Source organism: Sinocyclocheilus grahami, unplaced genomic scaffold, assembly GCF_001515645.1.
Source record: "Sinocyclocheilus grahami isolate Dianchi unplaced genomic scaffold, SAMN03320097.WGS_v1.1 scaffold1191.1, whole genome shotgun sequence".
Lineage (NCBI taxonomy): Eukaryota > Metazoa > Chordata > Actinopteri > Cypriniformes > Cyprinidae > Sinocyclocheilus > Sinocyclocheilus grahami.
The window spans coordinates 297,574-313,408 of record NW_015506370.1 but is presented as its reverse complement, the minus strand read 5'-3'; the positions used below and the strand labels follow the sequence as shown (position 1 = coordinate 313,408).

The 15,835-nt window shown below is 39.2% G+C and overlaps 1 protein-coding gene across 1 annotated transcript; it reads left to right on the top strand.

The window, feature by feature from the left end:
* The first annotated feature begins 243 nt into the window (after positions 1 to 243).
* Positions 244 to 11,920, top strand: LOC107567818 (uncharacterized). Its single transcript, XM_016253595.1, has 8 exons — positions 244 to 321; positions 4,902 to 5,150; positions 5,474 to 5,752; positions 10,203 to 10,247; positions 10,979 to 11,095; positions 11,221 to 11,271; positions 11,512 to 11,543; positions 11,714 to 11,920. Exons 1-8 carry the CDS (start codon positions 255 to 257, stop codon positions 11,816 to 11,818), a joined length of 945 nt encoding a protein of 314 aa, XP_016109081.1. The 5' UTR covers positions 244 to 254; the 3' UTR covers positions 11,819 to 11,920.
* Positions 11,921 to 15,835: the final 3,915 nt, after the last annotated feature.

The window sequence follows — 15,835 nt, the reverse complement described above, 5'->3', positions numbered from 1 at the left end:
ACACACACACACACACACTATACACACACACACTCTCTCTCTCTAACACACACACACACACACACTCTCTCTAAAACACACACTAACGCACACACACACACACTCACACTCTCTCTCTCTCTCTCTCTCTCACACACACACACACACTCTCTCTCTCTCTCTCACACACACAAGAAGGAAGCGTTTGGGATCAAGTGGAAAGAGAGAGACAGTCTAGTCAGTCATATGAACACTGGACTGGTTTAGTCACAGCAATGAGAAACATTATTCTAACCTGGACATTTCTCTTTATTTTACATCTGACCAAAGAGGACACTTCAGGTAAAACAAACAACTGAATCTAAATCCATTTCTTGTTTTTTTGCTCAACTGCTTCGCTGTTATTGTCAGTTGATCTTTATGTTAGAAATGCAACAGAATAAGCTGTTGTCTTTGATGATCTCAGTACTAATATATTCATAAAATCTGCAGTGGAACAGTCTGATGTGTTATCATTTATAAGCATATGAAAGTATGATGCACTTTTATATTTTATTAAATCCTTAAATAGTAAAGCTACTGTATTAAAGAATCTTTCACTATTACTATGACATTAAAAAGGACAGTTCAACACAAAACTGATCACACTGTCAGCATTTATTCATCAAGCCTGTATGAATTTCTTCTGCTGAACAAATGTTTAGTTTTTGCCTTATAATGAAAGTAAAAAGGGTCTAAAACAACTAATAATCAGCATTGCCATGGCACTCTTAATACATTTTAAAAGACTTTTGGTTACACTTTATTTTTCACATTTCATTTTATTAAGGTGTCCTTGTTACAGTGTAATTATACATTTAAGTACTGAGTAATATTAATGAACTATATGTACTTACTATATGGTTAGGGTTAGGCTTTGGTTTACTTGCATGTAATTATGCATAATTTATTGTTATTACAATAGTAAGTACATGTAACATTAGGGTGGCCCTTATTTTTGGACTTTTGAAATCTTCTGCTCTCACCCTCCCAGTTAATGAGAAATGGAAACAAACCAAATTTCGCAGAGTTTGGACTACATTTAGTCAACAAAGTTGAAATTCTTTATATATATATATATATATATATATATATAATATAATGTATTCTTAATCTATACACTGCTGTGTTGCTCAGAGACGCACAACAATTCTGCTATAGCTTTAAAGGGAATATATTATTTGCAAAATTGAGCAAAAACACAATATTGTGTTTAAAATATAACACAATATCAAATTCTTATTTACTGAACTGTTGTATAAAATCACATTTAAACTTGTGATATTCAGGACAATATTCAGCATGTGATATTGCTCTCGGTGCTCGTGTGATATCACTTATATTATGATATAAATATGAGACAAAAACACATACAGGGGCATTTTTGCGCCAATATCTTGAATTTTAGGGCATAACTGCATTTATGGAGGTGTTGCCCTGCATCATATTTGTTAAAAATCAACTGTATAAAGTGTAAGATGACGTATAGGTCTGGGGGTGGGGCCAGTGCGTTAACTGCGTTCAAATATTTTAATTGCGTTATTTTTTATATAACTAACTAATTAAGTTAACGCGATAAACTAACAGCCCAAATAATTATACAAACCCATTAGTAAACTGTGAATTATGTCAAAAACGAGAACACAGAACAGTGTTGTTAGTCTTAAAATGATAAACTACACTGGCGCCGGTAGCCTTGCAGTGTGCTGACAATGACATGTAGTGCCATTGTGCTTCAGGTGTCCCGAGTTCGAGTCCCAGCTCGCTGGGATGAACACTCATATGTTCTGCCATTGTCGTGACATGTTGCCAAGTATGGTGACCCATACTCAGAATTTGTGCTCTGCATTTAACCCATCCACACAAACCGTGAACACACGCACCACCTGGAGCAGTTGGGGGACCGTGTCTAGCTCAAGGGTCTCCCCTCAGTCATGGTATTGAGGGTGGAAGAGAAGAGAGCGCTAGTCATTCACTCCCCCCACATACAATCCCTTCTGGTACTGAGACTCAAACTTGGACCTTCAGATTACAAGTCTGACTCTAACCATTAGGCCACAACTGCCCCTCATCTCTGACATCAGAAACATTCAACATATTATCAGTGAACAAAAACTTTGAAAAGATACATTCTTTGAGCACACCCTAAATGACAAATTATCTGGATGGAATTTTGCATACATTACTTACTTCTAGTGGAGAAACAAATGAGGGGGTGAGAGAGGTTAACATATCCAATATATATATATATATATATATATACACACACACACACACACACACACACACCCCCTAATGTAACAAGGACACCTTAAAATAAAGTGTTGCCAGACTTTTTAATTAAGAATGCTGTAATTAATCATCCACTGAAGGCGAGCGTAGTGAGAACCCAAGTGCAGTTTATTTACAGAGTGATCCAAACAATAATCCGAGACACAGACTTGACTAGGCATGAACAGACTAGACTCACCAACAGTGGGTTAAATACATTCAATACACGATGAAAGAACAATGACAACATCATGGCTACTTATAACAAACAATACAGGTCACATGACAAGAACCAACCAATGACAGACAGGACACATGACTAAGCCAACCAATCAGAACATGACACAATGAACAGGGGAACCAATGGCATGAATACATGAGGGCAAGGGAAGCATGACACAAACAGGGACCATGAAACAATTACAAAATAAAAGACATGGAAAACATGAACATGAAACAAAACACCACATTACATATCCCCCCCTCTAAGGGCAGATCCTGACGCCCTAATGTAACATCCACCCCAACCAACACAACGTCCAGGAGGGTGGAGGACTGGAGGTGGTCCAGGGGGCGGGATGGAGGGCCAGGCCCGTGAAGAGGAACAGGCAGATCGGGGGGCCATGTCGGTGCAGGCAGATCAGGGGTCCATGGCGGAGCAGGCCAATCGGTGAGCCATGGCAGAGCAGGCCGATCGGGGGGCCAAGGCGGAGCAGAGACATGGACAGACCACTTGCCTGTGACCGAACAAGCAGAGAGTTCTTGAATGGCCTCCTTGGCCGTGAAAGGACAGACAGTGAGTTCATGAACGGCCTCCATGGCCATGACAGGGCAGACTGTGAGTTCAAAAACAGCCTCCGTGGGAAGACAGTCTGTGAGTTCGTGACCGGCCTCCGTGGCCGTAACAGGGCAGACAGTGAGTTTGTGAACGGTCTCCGTGGCCGTGATAAGGCAATCTGTGAGTTCATGAACGGCCTCTGTGGCCGTGACAGGGCAGGCAGTGAATTCGGAAGCAGACGCCACCACCTCAGGAGGTTCTGCATCGGATTCATGCACAGGAAAGGCCTCAGGGACAGACTCGTGGACAGGAAAGGCCCTTGGAGCAGACTCGTGGACAGAAAAGGCCTCTGGGGAATCCTCTATAGGCCTGTCACCTTGACGAAGGCAGAGGAGGCGTGATACTGCTGGGTTCATTGTAGGCGTCGTGTATTCTGTAACGAATCATCCACTGAAGGCGAGCGTAGTGAGAACCCAAGTGCAGTTTATTTACAGTGTGATCCAAACATCCAAACAATAATCCGAGACACAGACTTGACTAGGCATGAACAGACTTGACATGAACAGACTTGACTTGACTTGACTTGACTTGAACAGACATAGCATGAGCAGATTTGACATAAACAGACTAGACTCACCAACAGCGGGTTAAATACATTCAATACGCGACGAAAGAACAATGACAACATCATGGCTACTTATAACAAACAATACAGGTCACATGACAAGAACCAACCAATGACAGACAGGACACATGACTAAGCCAACCAATCAGAACATGACACAATGAACAGGGGAACCAATGGCATGAATACATGAGGGCAAGGGAAGCATGACACAAACAGGGACCATAAAACAATTACAAAATAAAAGACATGGAAAACATGAACATGAAACAAAACACCACATTACAAATGCCATGACAATGTTGTTTTCCCCCTTTGGATATTAAGTATAACCTCTCTAATTATAACTGTTTCCAGCATTGCCGAATTCTCTGCTCATTAATATGTTTGAACCACAGGGTCCAAAACAATACTGGACTCCACTTTTTCTTTTTTTTTCTTTTTTTTCTGTAGAAAAAAACATGCTGACATTCAGATTAGAGTGAGAAAATGACAGAATTTTCATTTCTGTGTGAACTCATTAACCTAAATGCATGACATTTAATAACAGGCAGGCATGTTAGTGTATGATGAGAGACATAAAACAGCTAGCCCTTCTGACCAGGTTACTGACCAGTTTACCTAAATTCCTAATCCAAAATATCCTATTCAGAAATATAAAACTGGTATCAGTTTAGAGACAAAAAAAAGCAATATTAACTTCCATTTCAAACTTAGCCACTGTCCACACACTTCCTTCTGATAAGGTATAAATAGGAGCAGACTCAGGAAGTCCAGTCAGCCTCAGCTCTGAATGTGTGTTCATATCAAAGTGAGTCAGCTGTTCCTTTACAGAACAACCTCCTTTGCTTTCTATAGCAATAAGGGGTTTTAGATTGTTACTCATGTTGCAATCAATAAAGCGATTTCTCATTTAGCATTACAAAATATTTCAAATATTATACTAAGCTACATAAAATTTGCAAAGAAAATATGTGTGTTGTTTGGTGCTCGCCCATAATTTGCTGTCATGTAGGTGTTATAATGAGTGTGTTTTGGTGGATTGTGAGGTGTAGAGTGCAAGTAAAAAGAGCCCACTTGATATTAATTTCTCACCTCATGTAAACCCATGGGCATATGACAGTTTAAGCAAAGCAATGCATTAAAGACTGATGTTACATTTAAATGTGAAATGTGAGCATATAATCTCTGACCTTTCACCTTTCTCAGTGCAAAAGCTGAGTGCCCCAGAAAAGCATTTTCTTGTCCTGATGTGTTCTGATGCTCCATATGTTGACTGGAGCCATGGGCTGGAAAGGGTGATCGCCTCTAGACGAGGAAAGCAGGTGTCTTACCTGGACCAAAGCAAACACCAGCTGCTTGAAGACGGCCAGCTCTCCATTAAAGACCTGCAGGAGTCAGACGCAGGAGAATATTACTGCAACCATCAGCTAGTGGCAGATATCACTGTGCTCAAAGGTATTTTAGTTGTGGCATGTCTTTCCAAACTCACGCTATTTTCTTTCTTCTGTGGGAATACAAAAGACTCAATTTTGAATGCATACTGTGACAAAAAGGACAAAAAAGCACCATGAGCGTAGCATAAAAATAGTTAATGTCAATCATGCAATATATTTCAAGTCAGCAGAAGACAAACACTTCAGCGTCATTTACACTGTACACAAACCTGTATGCATTCATTTCTTTTCTTCTTACTTTGTATGTGTTCTTACAGTTGTTTTCTTCTTACATAAGCTTTCTTGAATTAATCTTTCTTTCTTTCTTTCTTTCTTTCTTTCCAGGCCATAACTTTACAGTTCCTGAGGGCACAACTGTTTATCTGCCATGTAAGACGTCTGATAAAATGAAGCAGAGATGGGCATTCAAACGCACTCCTCAGTCCAGAAAAGAGTTCATCTCCACGCTTTATAAAAACAGCACCATAAAGAAAGAGAGAGCTGATCCAACATTAAGATTCACTCATACCATCAACCACCTGATTATCTCCAATCTCCAGCTGCAGGACTCTGGGCTTTATCTGTGCAACAACAGAGAGATGGCTTTCCTTGCGGTGACCACAGGTAGCACTGAGCACAATATTAACACTGAATATACTGTACAATCATTTCTATTATGATAGGAATTTCCCTAGGGTATTGATATCATGCAATAAAAAGGTGTCCCCAAAACATACAGCGGGTAAAATAAGTATCGAACACGTCACCATTTTTTTTCTCAGTAAATATGTTTCTAAAGGTGTTGTTGACATGGCATTTTTACCAGATGTCAATAACAACCCAAGTAATCCATACATACAAAGAAAACAAAACAAATAAGTTCAGAAATTAAGTTATGTGTAATAAAATGCAATGACACAAGGAAAAAGTATTGAACGCATGAAGAAAGGGAGGTGCAAAAAGGCATGAAAAGCCAAGACACCAGCTGAAATCTATCAGTAATTAGAAAGCATTCCTGCCCCTTGTCAGAGGAAATTAATATTAGCTGCTTCCCAACACCTACAGTACCAGGATGATGAAGATGAAACAAGGGTGGACATTTCAGCAAGACACAGCCAAGGAATTGGTTTCAGAGAAAGAAAATAAAGCTGCTAGAATGACTTGAATCCAATAGAAAATAAGAACTAAAGGTCAGAGTTCATAGAAGAGGCCCACAGAACCTTCAAGACTGTTTGTGTGGAAGAATGGGTCAAAATCACACCTGAGCAATGCATGCCACTAGTTTCTCCATAGAGGAGGCGTCTTGAAGCTGTCATTACCAAGAAAGGCTTTTGTAAAAAAGTATTAAATACATTTCAGTAGTTCAATACTTTTTCCCTGTGTCATTCCAATTTATTACACATAACTTAATTTCTGAACTTATTTGTTTTGTTTTATTTGTATGAACGGATTACTTGGGTTATTAGCGAAATCTGGTGAAAATTGAATGTCAACAGCACCTTTAGAAATATATTAACTGAGAAAAATTGTGATGTGTTCAATACTTATTTCACCCGCTGTATTTGAACACTTAAGTTAACTAAAATGTCTGAATCCTATTGCATTATTAGTGGAATCTGATTAAACAAATGTTGCATGCAATATCTTGTTCAGTCATGAAGCTCTAGATGCCGCTGGCTGGTTGTTAATCCAGTCTGCAAACAATGGCATCATCATGAAATAGCTGATTAGCCTCTGCTGCTTAACTTTTAAATCCTTTGGTTCTGTGTTTGCTGTAAGTCTTGAAACCCTCTGAAATTCTGCATTCATTCATGAGGGAGGAAATAGCAATATGAGTGGAAGTAGGAGGGTGCTGAGCCTGTGGTTGTTCTATACGCAAGCATCAATGTCTTGATGCGAGCCGCAACCGGTAGCCAGTGCAAGGAGATAAAGAGAGGTGTAACATGGGCTCTTTTGGGCTCGTTGAAGACCAGTCGTGCCGCTGCATTCTGAATCATTTGTAGAGGTTTGATTGTGCTTGATGGAAGTCCAGCCAGAAGAGCATTGCAGTAGTCCAGCCTAGAGATGACAAGGTCCTGGAGAAGAAGTTGTGCAGCATGCTCCGTTAGAAAAGGCCTGATCTTTCTGATGTTGTGCAGTGCAAACCTGCAAGATCGGGCAGTTTTTGCAATGTAGTCTTTGAAGGTCAGCTGGTCATCAAAGATTGCACCAAGATTTCTGACCGAAGTTGATGGTGAAATCATGCTGTAGAGTTGGAGTGGCAGGGAAGACAAGAAGCTCAGTCTTTGCCAGGTTGAGCTGTAAGTGATATTCTTTCATCCATGCCGAGATGTCTGCCAGGCAGCCTGAGATCCGTGCAGCTACCGTTGGATCATCTGGTTGAAATGAGAGATAGAGCTGTGTGTCATCAGCATAGCAATGGTAGGAGAAGCCATGTGCCTGAATGATGGGACCCAGTAATGTAGTGTATATGGAGAAGAGGAGGGGTCCAAGAACAGATCATTGAGGAACAGTGTTGGGTGTAACGTATTACCGTAATTAAATTACTTATCCACTGAAAAAGTAAAGTAAGGGATTACTGCTCATTTTTATGTAATTTAATTGGTTAATTCTAAAGTGCTTGCGTTACATACTGTAAATAATTTCAGCTGTTCTAAAATCAGTATTGAACTTGAAATCTAAATTTATCATCTAAAAGGTCAAACTGAATGCAGCGTCTTTAACACTCTTCGCGTTGTCGCATTTACTTGCGGTATTTTCTGATAGAGAAAATAACCTAATATACTCAGATACAGTAGATAAGACTAAAATCAATCAAATCTAAAAAGGGTATACTTTGATATGTGTAAACTGACAATAACAAAAAAACATTGTGCTTTTGTAAAATAAAGAAAACAAACAAGGTGCACTTTCAGTCTTCTCAGTTTCCATGAACTTCTATCTGCAACGTGTCACAAAAATGAACCGAAACTCAGCGAATGCTTGACACACACAGCCATGAGAAATATAGAAAGCTTGAGGTGTCTACTTTTAAATGAACCAACTCAAATTGAAAAATAATATTCTCTGATTATGTAATACGTTTAAAAAACGAAAGCAAGGAAGTCTTTCCCGTCTCTGAGCTCAATATCTGCAGTCACACCTGTGCGCAAACATCTTCCTCACCTACAAAAATAGATTAAAATAATAATAATAATAATAATAATAATAATAATAATAATAGATTTATCTACTTTTCATCGTTTTTGGAAGAAGACCTGCTTTGAGGAATAATTTACCTCAGAAGAACAGTGCGATCTGAAGCGGCTTTCTTTCTTCCTTCAGCGGAGGATACAATTTCTGTCTTTTTGTTTTGGGGGGCTATAATATTGTCCTGTCCTGTCATGTTTACTGCCATTCCGTGTGTGGGGGTGACTTCTGATGCAGCAGCATGTTTTACATATGCTTAGCAGCATGCGGATATATTGGCTTGTATTGTTCATTTCTTGCACATCCTGCTTTAGGGGTGGTTTCATGTATATTAAATGTGCAGCAGCAGCATGTCTGTGGATGTTTTGGCAGTAGCAAGTCTTTGTACGGCAGCAGAAGCAGTGTAGCAGATCTATTCTGTTAACACATTGACATCATCATATCGATAGCCATGCCAATCTATTCTGAGAGTTGGTACCTTACAACTCTCGACTTTTCTGAACCGTTTTCCAGTGCCACTGAATCAGCTGTGTTTTGGTGATTTTAGTGGATGACGTTCACACAGGTGTCCAAGCAGAGGAACCAGGTGTAGATCATCACATCGACTGTGAACATGTTCCAACATATCACAATCACAGAATGTCTCAATGCAACATATCTTCAAACCTAAAAAAGTGTCTGTGTATTATCATTCTTTAAAGGGGTCATATGATGCGATTTCAATTGTTCCTTTCTCTTTGGAGTGTTACAAGCTCTTGGTGCAGAAAGAAGATCTGTAAAGTTGCAAAGATTAAAGTCTCAAATCCAAAGAGGTATTCTTTATAAAAGTTAAGAGTCAGTCACACCTACCTAAAACGGCTCTTTCTAGCATGCCCCCACATATCTACGTCACTGTGTGGGAAGATTAGCATAAAACCGCCCAAATGTTCACACAAAGAAAGAAGGCGTAACTTTTATTCTCGCTGTAGTATTGTTGCCACTTTCCGCCATGTCGTGAAGACGCTGTGTGCTTCGTTGTGAAAGTGAAACTACTTTGTTTGGCCTTCCAAAAGAGGATGATATCCACTTCGTCATGCCTGGAGCTGATCCGTGCTGGTCACTGAGGGAATACATCAACTTAGTGCTGTAGATCACCGGATCGGCTTTCACCGTGGACGAAACCCGAGGTCGTCACATGTGGTTACCGCTCCTTTGTCGGATCCGCCAGCTGCACCATTCTCAACCCCGCCGCCTCTGCTCACTCTAGCCTGGCCTCAGCTCACGCTAAGCCGGGGCTTCCCCTCACGCTAGGCCGCTGTGTTTTTCGTTGTGAAAGCGAAACTACTTTGTTTGGTCTTCCAAAAGAGGACACGACTAGAAATCAGTGGTTAAGTTGTATTTACAACACTGTTCCAGAACAGTTTAACCCAAATATCCAGATGTGTGCAGCACATTTTATGGAGGACTGTTTACTGATCCTGGGAGAGTAACGTTAGACTACAATGCCGGCTGGTATTCGGCCAATCACAATGCACTGGATAGCTGGCCAATCACAGCACACCTCGCTTTTTCAGACGTATGAGCTTTGTAAAAATCGACGCGTTTCAAAAAGGCTGGGCATTGAGGGGAAACAATAATGTACAGTATGTGGAAAAGAATGTGTTTTTTTACTTTAAACCGCATAAACACATTTCATTACACCAAATACACAAAATAATGTTCTTTTTAGCAGCATCATATGGCCCCTTTAAAATATCACTTGCTTTGATATCATGTTATCTAATGTATTGACACTGCAACACGTGACATGAATCCATGCATTGAAAGTATTACAATTCTCAGTATACAATATGTTTTATTTTCTAGACAGTGTAATCGAATAAGATTGTATGTTTCTTTTTCACAGAATCGACTGAAGTTGAAAACAGCAGTCCAGATATAAATAAATATCGTAAGTTCTGTTATTTCTTCCACTAGTTGCACGAGAAAGTTTGTGAGCTCTTAAGTATTTTCTGTATTTCTGTATAAATTCAAACCATATCGAATTTGAATTTCATTCTATAACTAGACAAAGAGAATCCAATTAGACAATCATTACACAAATCTACAGGAAAAGGAGAGATGCATAAACATCTGTGCTGCAGAAAGTATGTGAATCTCTAGGATTATCAGTTTATTTAAAGAGATAACTGCAGGCCATAGTTTCAGGAAAGAAGATAAAACATGTGAGAGTTGAACAGCTCTGCCCTACCGTAAGAGTTCAGCTCTCTGCACTGGCTAATGTTAGTGATGTTCATCAGATGTGAGGAAGCCACTGCACTCTTAGAAGAACATTCCTGCACGTCTAAAATTTGCCACAAGACTACAGAAACAATGTTTCGTACAAAACACCAAACACTGCATTCAGTAATAAGAAGCTCATCCAGCCATAAAACGCTGTGCGGGCAGTATAATGGTCCGGCCTAGAGCTGGAGCAGAACACTTATAGATAGAACAATGATTTCTGCATCCTACAAGAGAATGTCAAGCGCCAGCCTGTAAAAACATCAAAGTGCACCATGTTTTTCTTTTTAGATTTTCTTTACCATGTTATAGTACTAGACAAACATCTGATCTCAATGTAGCTCAAAGTAGAAAACAAATCTCCAGGCTTCATAAACTGTACGGTCTGTGTGTGTTTAGTGACAGTGGCTGTCCTGCTGGCTTTGTGCATACTGGCGATGGTTTGTGTTGGCCTTCTGTCTGTGACAATCGGCTGGAAAAGCAGGAGAAGGAGAAGAAACATTAGAAAAGAAGCAGGTGCATTTGACTTGGACTCCATCTTTTGGCCAAAATTTTATTAAAACACACACACAAAATAAAATACAAATAAATAAATAAATGATTGATTGATTGATTGATTGCTTGATTGTTTTTCCCCCCAGAGTCGACAGACATTGCATCAGGTCTACAATTACAAAGGATGTCAAATGAAGGTAGGGGTGGAATAATGTTATTATAAATAACATTATAAATAAATGTTATATAAATTTGCATTAATATCATGAGATCAGGGTATCCAACATATCACAATCACAGAATGTCTCAATGCCACACATGCACTGCGTTGCATGCATTCAAGATTATTTCAACAGCATTATGCAGATATGGTTTCATCAAAGGTCATGTCACTCGGTTTATTTCATTTCAAACAGTGATCTTGTGTTGTTTATCAGGCCCCTGGATGTTGGACACTGATGAGGATGCAGTGAGTTTCTTTCTCCTCCAATCAACAGCCAAAGATGCTTGTAGTATTTGAAAATGTTTACTACTTCAAAATGACAACAGTTTGATGTTTCTCTAAGAAATAATGGTATTATAATAATGATGTAAATATGTCTGGAGTAATTTAATCTGTGTGTGTGTGTGTGTGTTCAGGGGGAAATCCAGTACGCGTCTCTGGGTGTGCAGCACTGGAGAGAGACAGACAGACAGCTGAGCAGCAGACAGCATGTCATTTACTCCACACTGATCACATCATGAAGACAACACACTCATTTACTCTGGATACATACAGTCAATATGAGTCATGTTCACTGATATGTAAATATAAACCGAATACACTTAAAAACACCTTATATAGAACTCAAAGTCTTAGCTTTATCTGTCATCCTACATAAGCTAGCTTATATATAATCAAACAAATGAAAAATAAACCATAGAATATAGGGTACCACTTTATTTCGATAGTCCACTTTAGACATTCTATTAACAGTAAGTAACTATGCAACTACATGTCAACTAGCAGTTAGTAGAGTATTAGTAGACTATCTGCTTAATATCTTCTAACACTTTCTTTGTCAACTTATTCTACTAACCCTAAACCTACCCTAACAGTCTACTCTGAGAGTTAGTAGACATGTAGATGCAAATTAATGAGAATTAGTTGACATGTAGTTGACGTGTAGTAACAAAGTTACTTAGTCAGTAGAATGTCTAAAGTGGACTATCGAAATAAAGTGTAACCGAATATAGCAGGCATAATATAGTAATATAGCACATGTAATATACACTACCATTCATTATATATACACAACAAAGATACTATATATTGGTGACATTAAATACTTTTATAATGTTACAAAAAAGTTTTCTATTTTAATAAATGCTGTTCTCTTGAAATCGTATGTAAAGAATCATGAAACAATAAACAATTATTTTAAATTGCAATAATATTTGACATTATTTACTGTATTTAAAGGGGTCATCGGATGCCCATTTTCCACAAGTTAATATGATTCTTTAGGGTCTTAATGAAAAGTTTATAACATACTTTGGTTAAAGTTTCTCAATGGTTTGGCCTTTTTACCCTGTCAAAAAAAGCTCTGTTCACAGCGAGCCGTTTCGGTGCATGTCCCTTTAAATGCTAATGAGCTCTGCTGACCCCGCCCCTCTCCTCCGTGGAGTGACGAGCTGTTCTCATGAGACTGTTTACTTTAGCCGCGGAACTCGCTAAATAGCACGTTATTAGGAAAGGCGATTTGCAAAGATTCATTAAAGAAGCTTATACTCACTTCTTCTGTAGATGAAGCTGGATCACGAATGATTCGCGTGAACATAAACACATTTAGGCAGATCGGAGGCGCATTCCCTTCAGAAACAAACGTAATCCACTGCGTCTTCAGCGGCTCAAATGTCGGGAGTAAATGACGACTGCTATGTTTAATATTACATCCAACAACAAAACACCTCAATCGCTTAATCGGAAACATTCTTGTCTTCCCCTGCACTGGAGTCGACACAATGGCGGACAGCTCTCAGCTCACTCAGGGTGGAGCTAAGGTAAGACGGACTTGTCAATCAACTGTCGTGGGAGGGGCCTGTGCAGAACTACGTCATTCCGACAGGAACCTCAGAACAGCCTGATTTGAGAAAGGGGATTTTAAGAAATCCATTGGGTATATTTGTATCCTTATAGGGTGGATGTGTACACACACTTCCAACACACATTTATGTTCAAACAACACGTAAAGTGAATTTTGCATCCGATGACCCTTTTAAACCAACTAAATGTAGCCTTGGTGAACAAAATAGGCTTCTTTCAAAAACACAAAAAATCTTTCCAACCCCAAACTTTTGAATGGTAGTGTATAAATTATTTTTTTTCTTTTCTTTTTTTTTTCCCCACAGACTTGGTATAAGTTCAGAGTATAGGTGTTGGTATAGTAGACTTCTTAAACTCTCTCTGTTAATATGAAACTGATTAAATGCAGTGAAATCAGGATGTGTGGTTGGTTATAGCTGCATATGTCACATTGACTGGAGCAGGAGCCACGGCTCTGGACCGCCTGAGGAACCGAAGACTGGCGTACTGTACTTGTGCTGCCTGGAAAACAACAGCATCTCCCTGCGTTAATGAATCAATATTAATATCGCTTTCAGTGCACAAAAACAACAAACTACCGACTACACAGACAAACAGGAGAACAAAGGTTCCTTTCTTAGTCATGCTACTTCTTTGTGGTATTCTTATGTCTGTTTTTACGTCAGTCCTGCATCATATTCTGAGTTTGTAGTTTTCTTATGCCAAAGTCTCACATTTTTTTGCGCTTATTGAATTTGAGTTATGCCATTCTTATGCTACTTTTTTGCATATATGTCTTTTTTTTTTAAAGAATCCACGTCCATCCCACCTTGGCATTTGAGTTTTCTGTAACGCAGCTGATGCAAGAGACCCTGGAAGAACCTAAAAGAAAAACACATGTGAAACACTGTGTGGTGTAACCTGCATTTCAATCAGTTTTATGAGGTTTAAGAGATTTAAGAGGTTGCTGTACTATAAAAACATCCTGCAAGTTTCAGAACTCAAAACTTCCTTGTTAGTCTAAAAACAGCTTATATTGAAGGCAGTCTGCCAAAACCACAGCTTGTGGAATGTTCCACTCTATGATGTAATAGTGTGGATAAGCACCGCCTCCACAGAAGAAGATCAACACCTGCTTCTACATCGCTGCCTGTTTAGCCCCGCCCATTGATTTAGCCCCGCCCACATAGTATACCTAGATGCCTATTAGCCCCGCCCACCGATTCTACCTCACTGCCTGTTTAGCCCCGCCCACTGATTTTACATCGCTGCTTGTTTAGCCCCGCCCACCGATTCACGCACGTAGTGTAAATAATGAGAAATGCGAATGCGCAGGTCTATGCAGAAACCAAACCATAAAAATGCTCTGAAGATAACAAGATACTGTGCAGTGCCAAGCTGTGGAAAAACAGTGTTTGCATCACCGTCCTTCTGATCCCAGTGTTAGAATTAACTTTATTTTTAATGAAGATCCATGTCAGTAAGAACTTGGTCCTTTGTTCACTTCATTTTACCGCAGATTCGTTTACAAACAAGGCACAATTTAACACAGGATTTTCAGAAAGATTGAAACTAAAAGACGATGCTATGCAACTATAGTGAATCTGACAGTAATGTCGCAACACAAGTGTGAGTAACTGTTTTTATTACGTGATCACTATTGCTTTGTCTGTTAAACAGATCATTTGATATGAGTACTTATGCATTTTTGACCTAAATCTCAGCAGCGTCCATCTGTGAGGAATGTAGGCTGTCAATCATACACAGCTATTAGCCAATCACAGCGGTGGCATTTACTTCAGAGTCTACAATCCTCCACGCCTATTCAGACAGAGCGTTCTGATGAGGGGTCAAAAACGGGACAGAAAAAAGACTATTACTTCTAAATTATGATGTTTTTTTATGTAAAAATTTTGATAGCATTATAAGTGGACCTCAAAGGACAGTGCACAAACATCCAAACAAAAACAAAGGCAGTTCTCTTCCTTTAAGAGCTGGGGTTCTCTGTTTCTCACCTTTCCTGTAACAGAGCACACACACGCAGAGAATACTGCAAAACCCACATACGACACAAGCACAGACCAAGAGCGTCCTGCAGCCCACACTATCTGACGAGCGCTGCGGTTCAGCGTCTGAAACACAAAACCAAACCAGTCACCAAACAAACCAGTGGAAAGAGCAGCGGTTTCACTGGAACAGATGAGAGTTACAGAAAACAACAGAAAACAGAGGTTACAGCCAATCCATGAAGAAACTCAGCCTTCTCTATAAATAGGTCTTCTGTGGTTTCTCAGTTTTAGAAAGACCATGAAGAAAGGTTTATTGCATTAATAATCTAATGACTTGTCAAGAAATAAAGACGATTAATCATCAGACGTCATCAGACGATTAATCAGTCTGAGAAGACTCTTTTGCACTACAAATCATTTTTTTTGCACTACAATCATGTCTGCACTGTTGTTTACTTTACTGGTTTGCACTCTATCTGCCATATGCCTTGTGCTTTATATATATATTTTTACATTTTACCTTATTTGTATAGTTGTATTTTGTATTTTGTATTTTGTATTTAATCTGTATTTATGTTATCTGTATGCACCCAAAGGGTCTGAGAGTAACGCAATTTCAATTATCTGTTTATATGTGCTGTACATGTGGAAGAATTGACAATAAAGCAGACTTGACTTGACTTGACT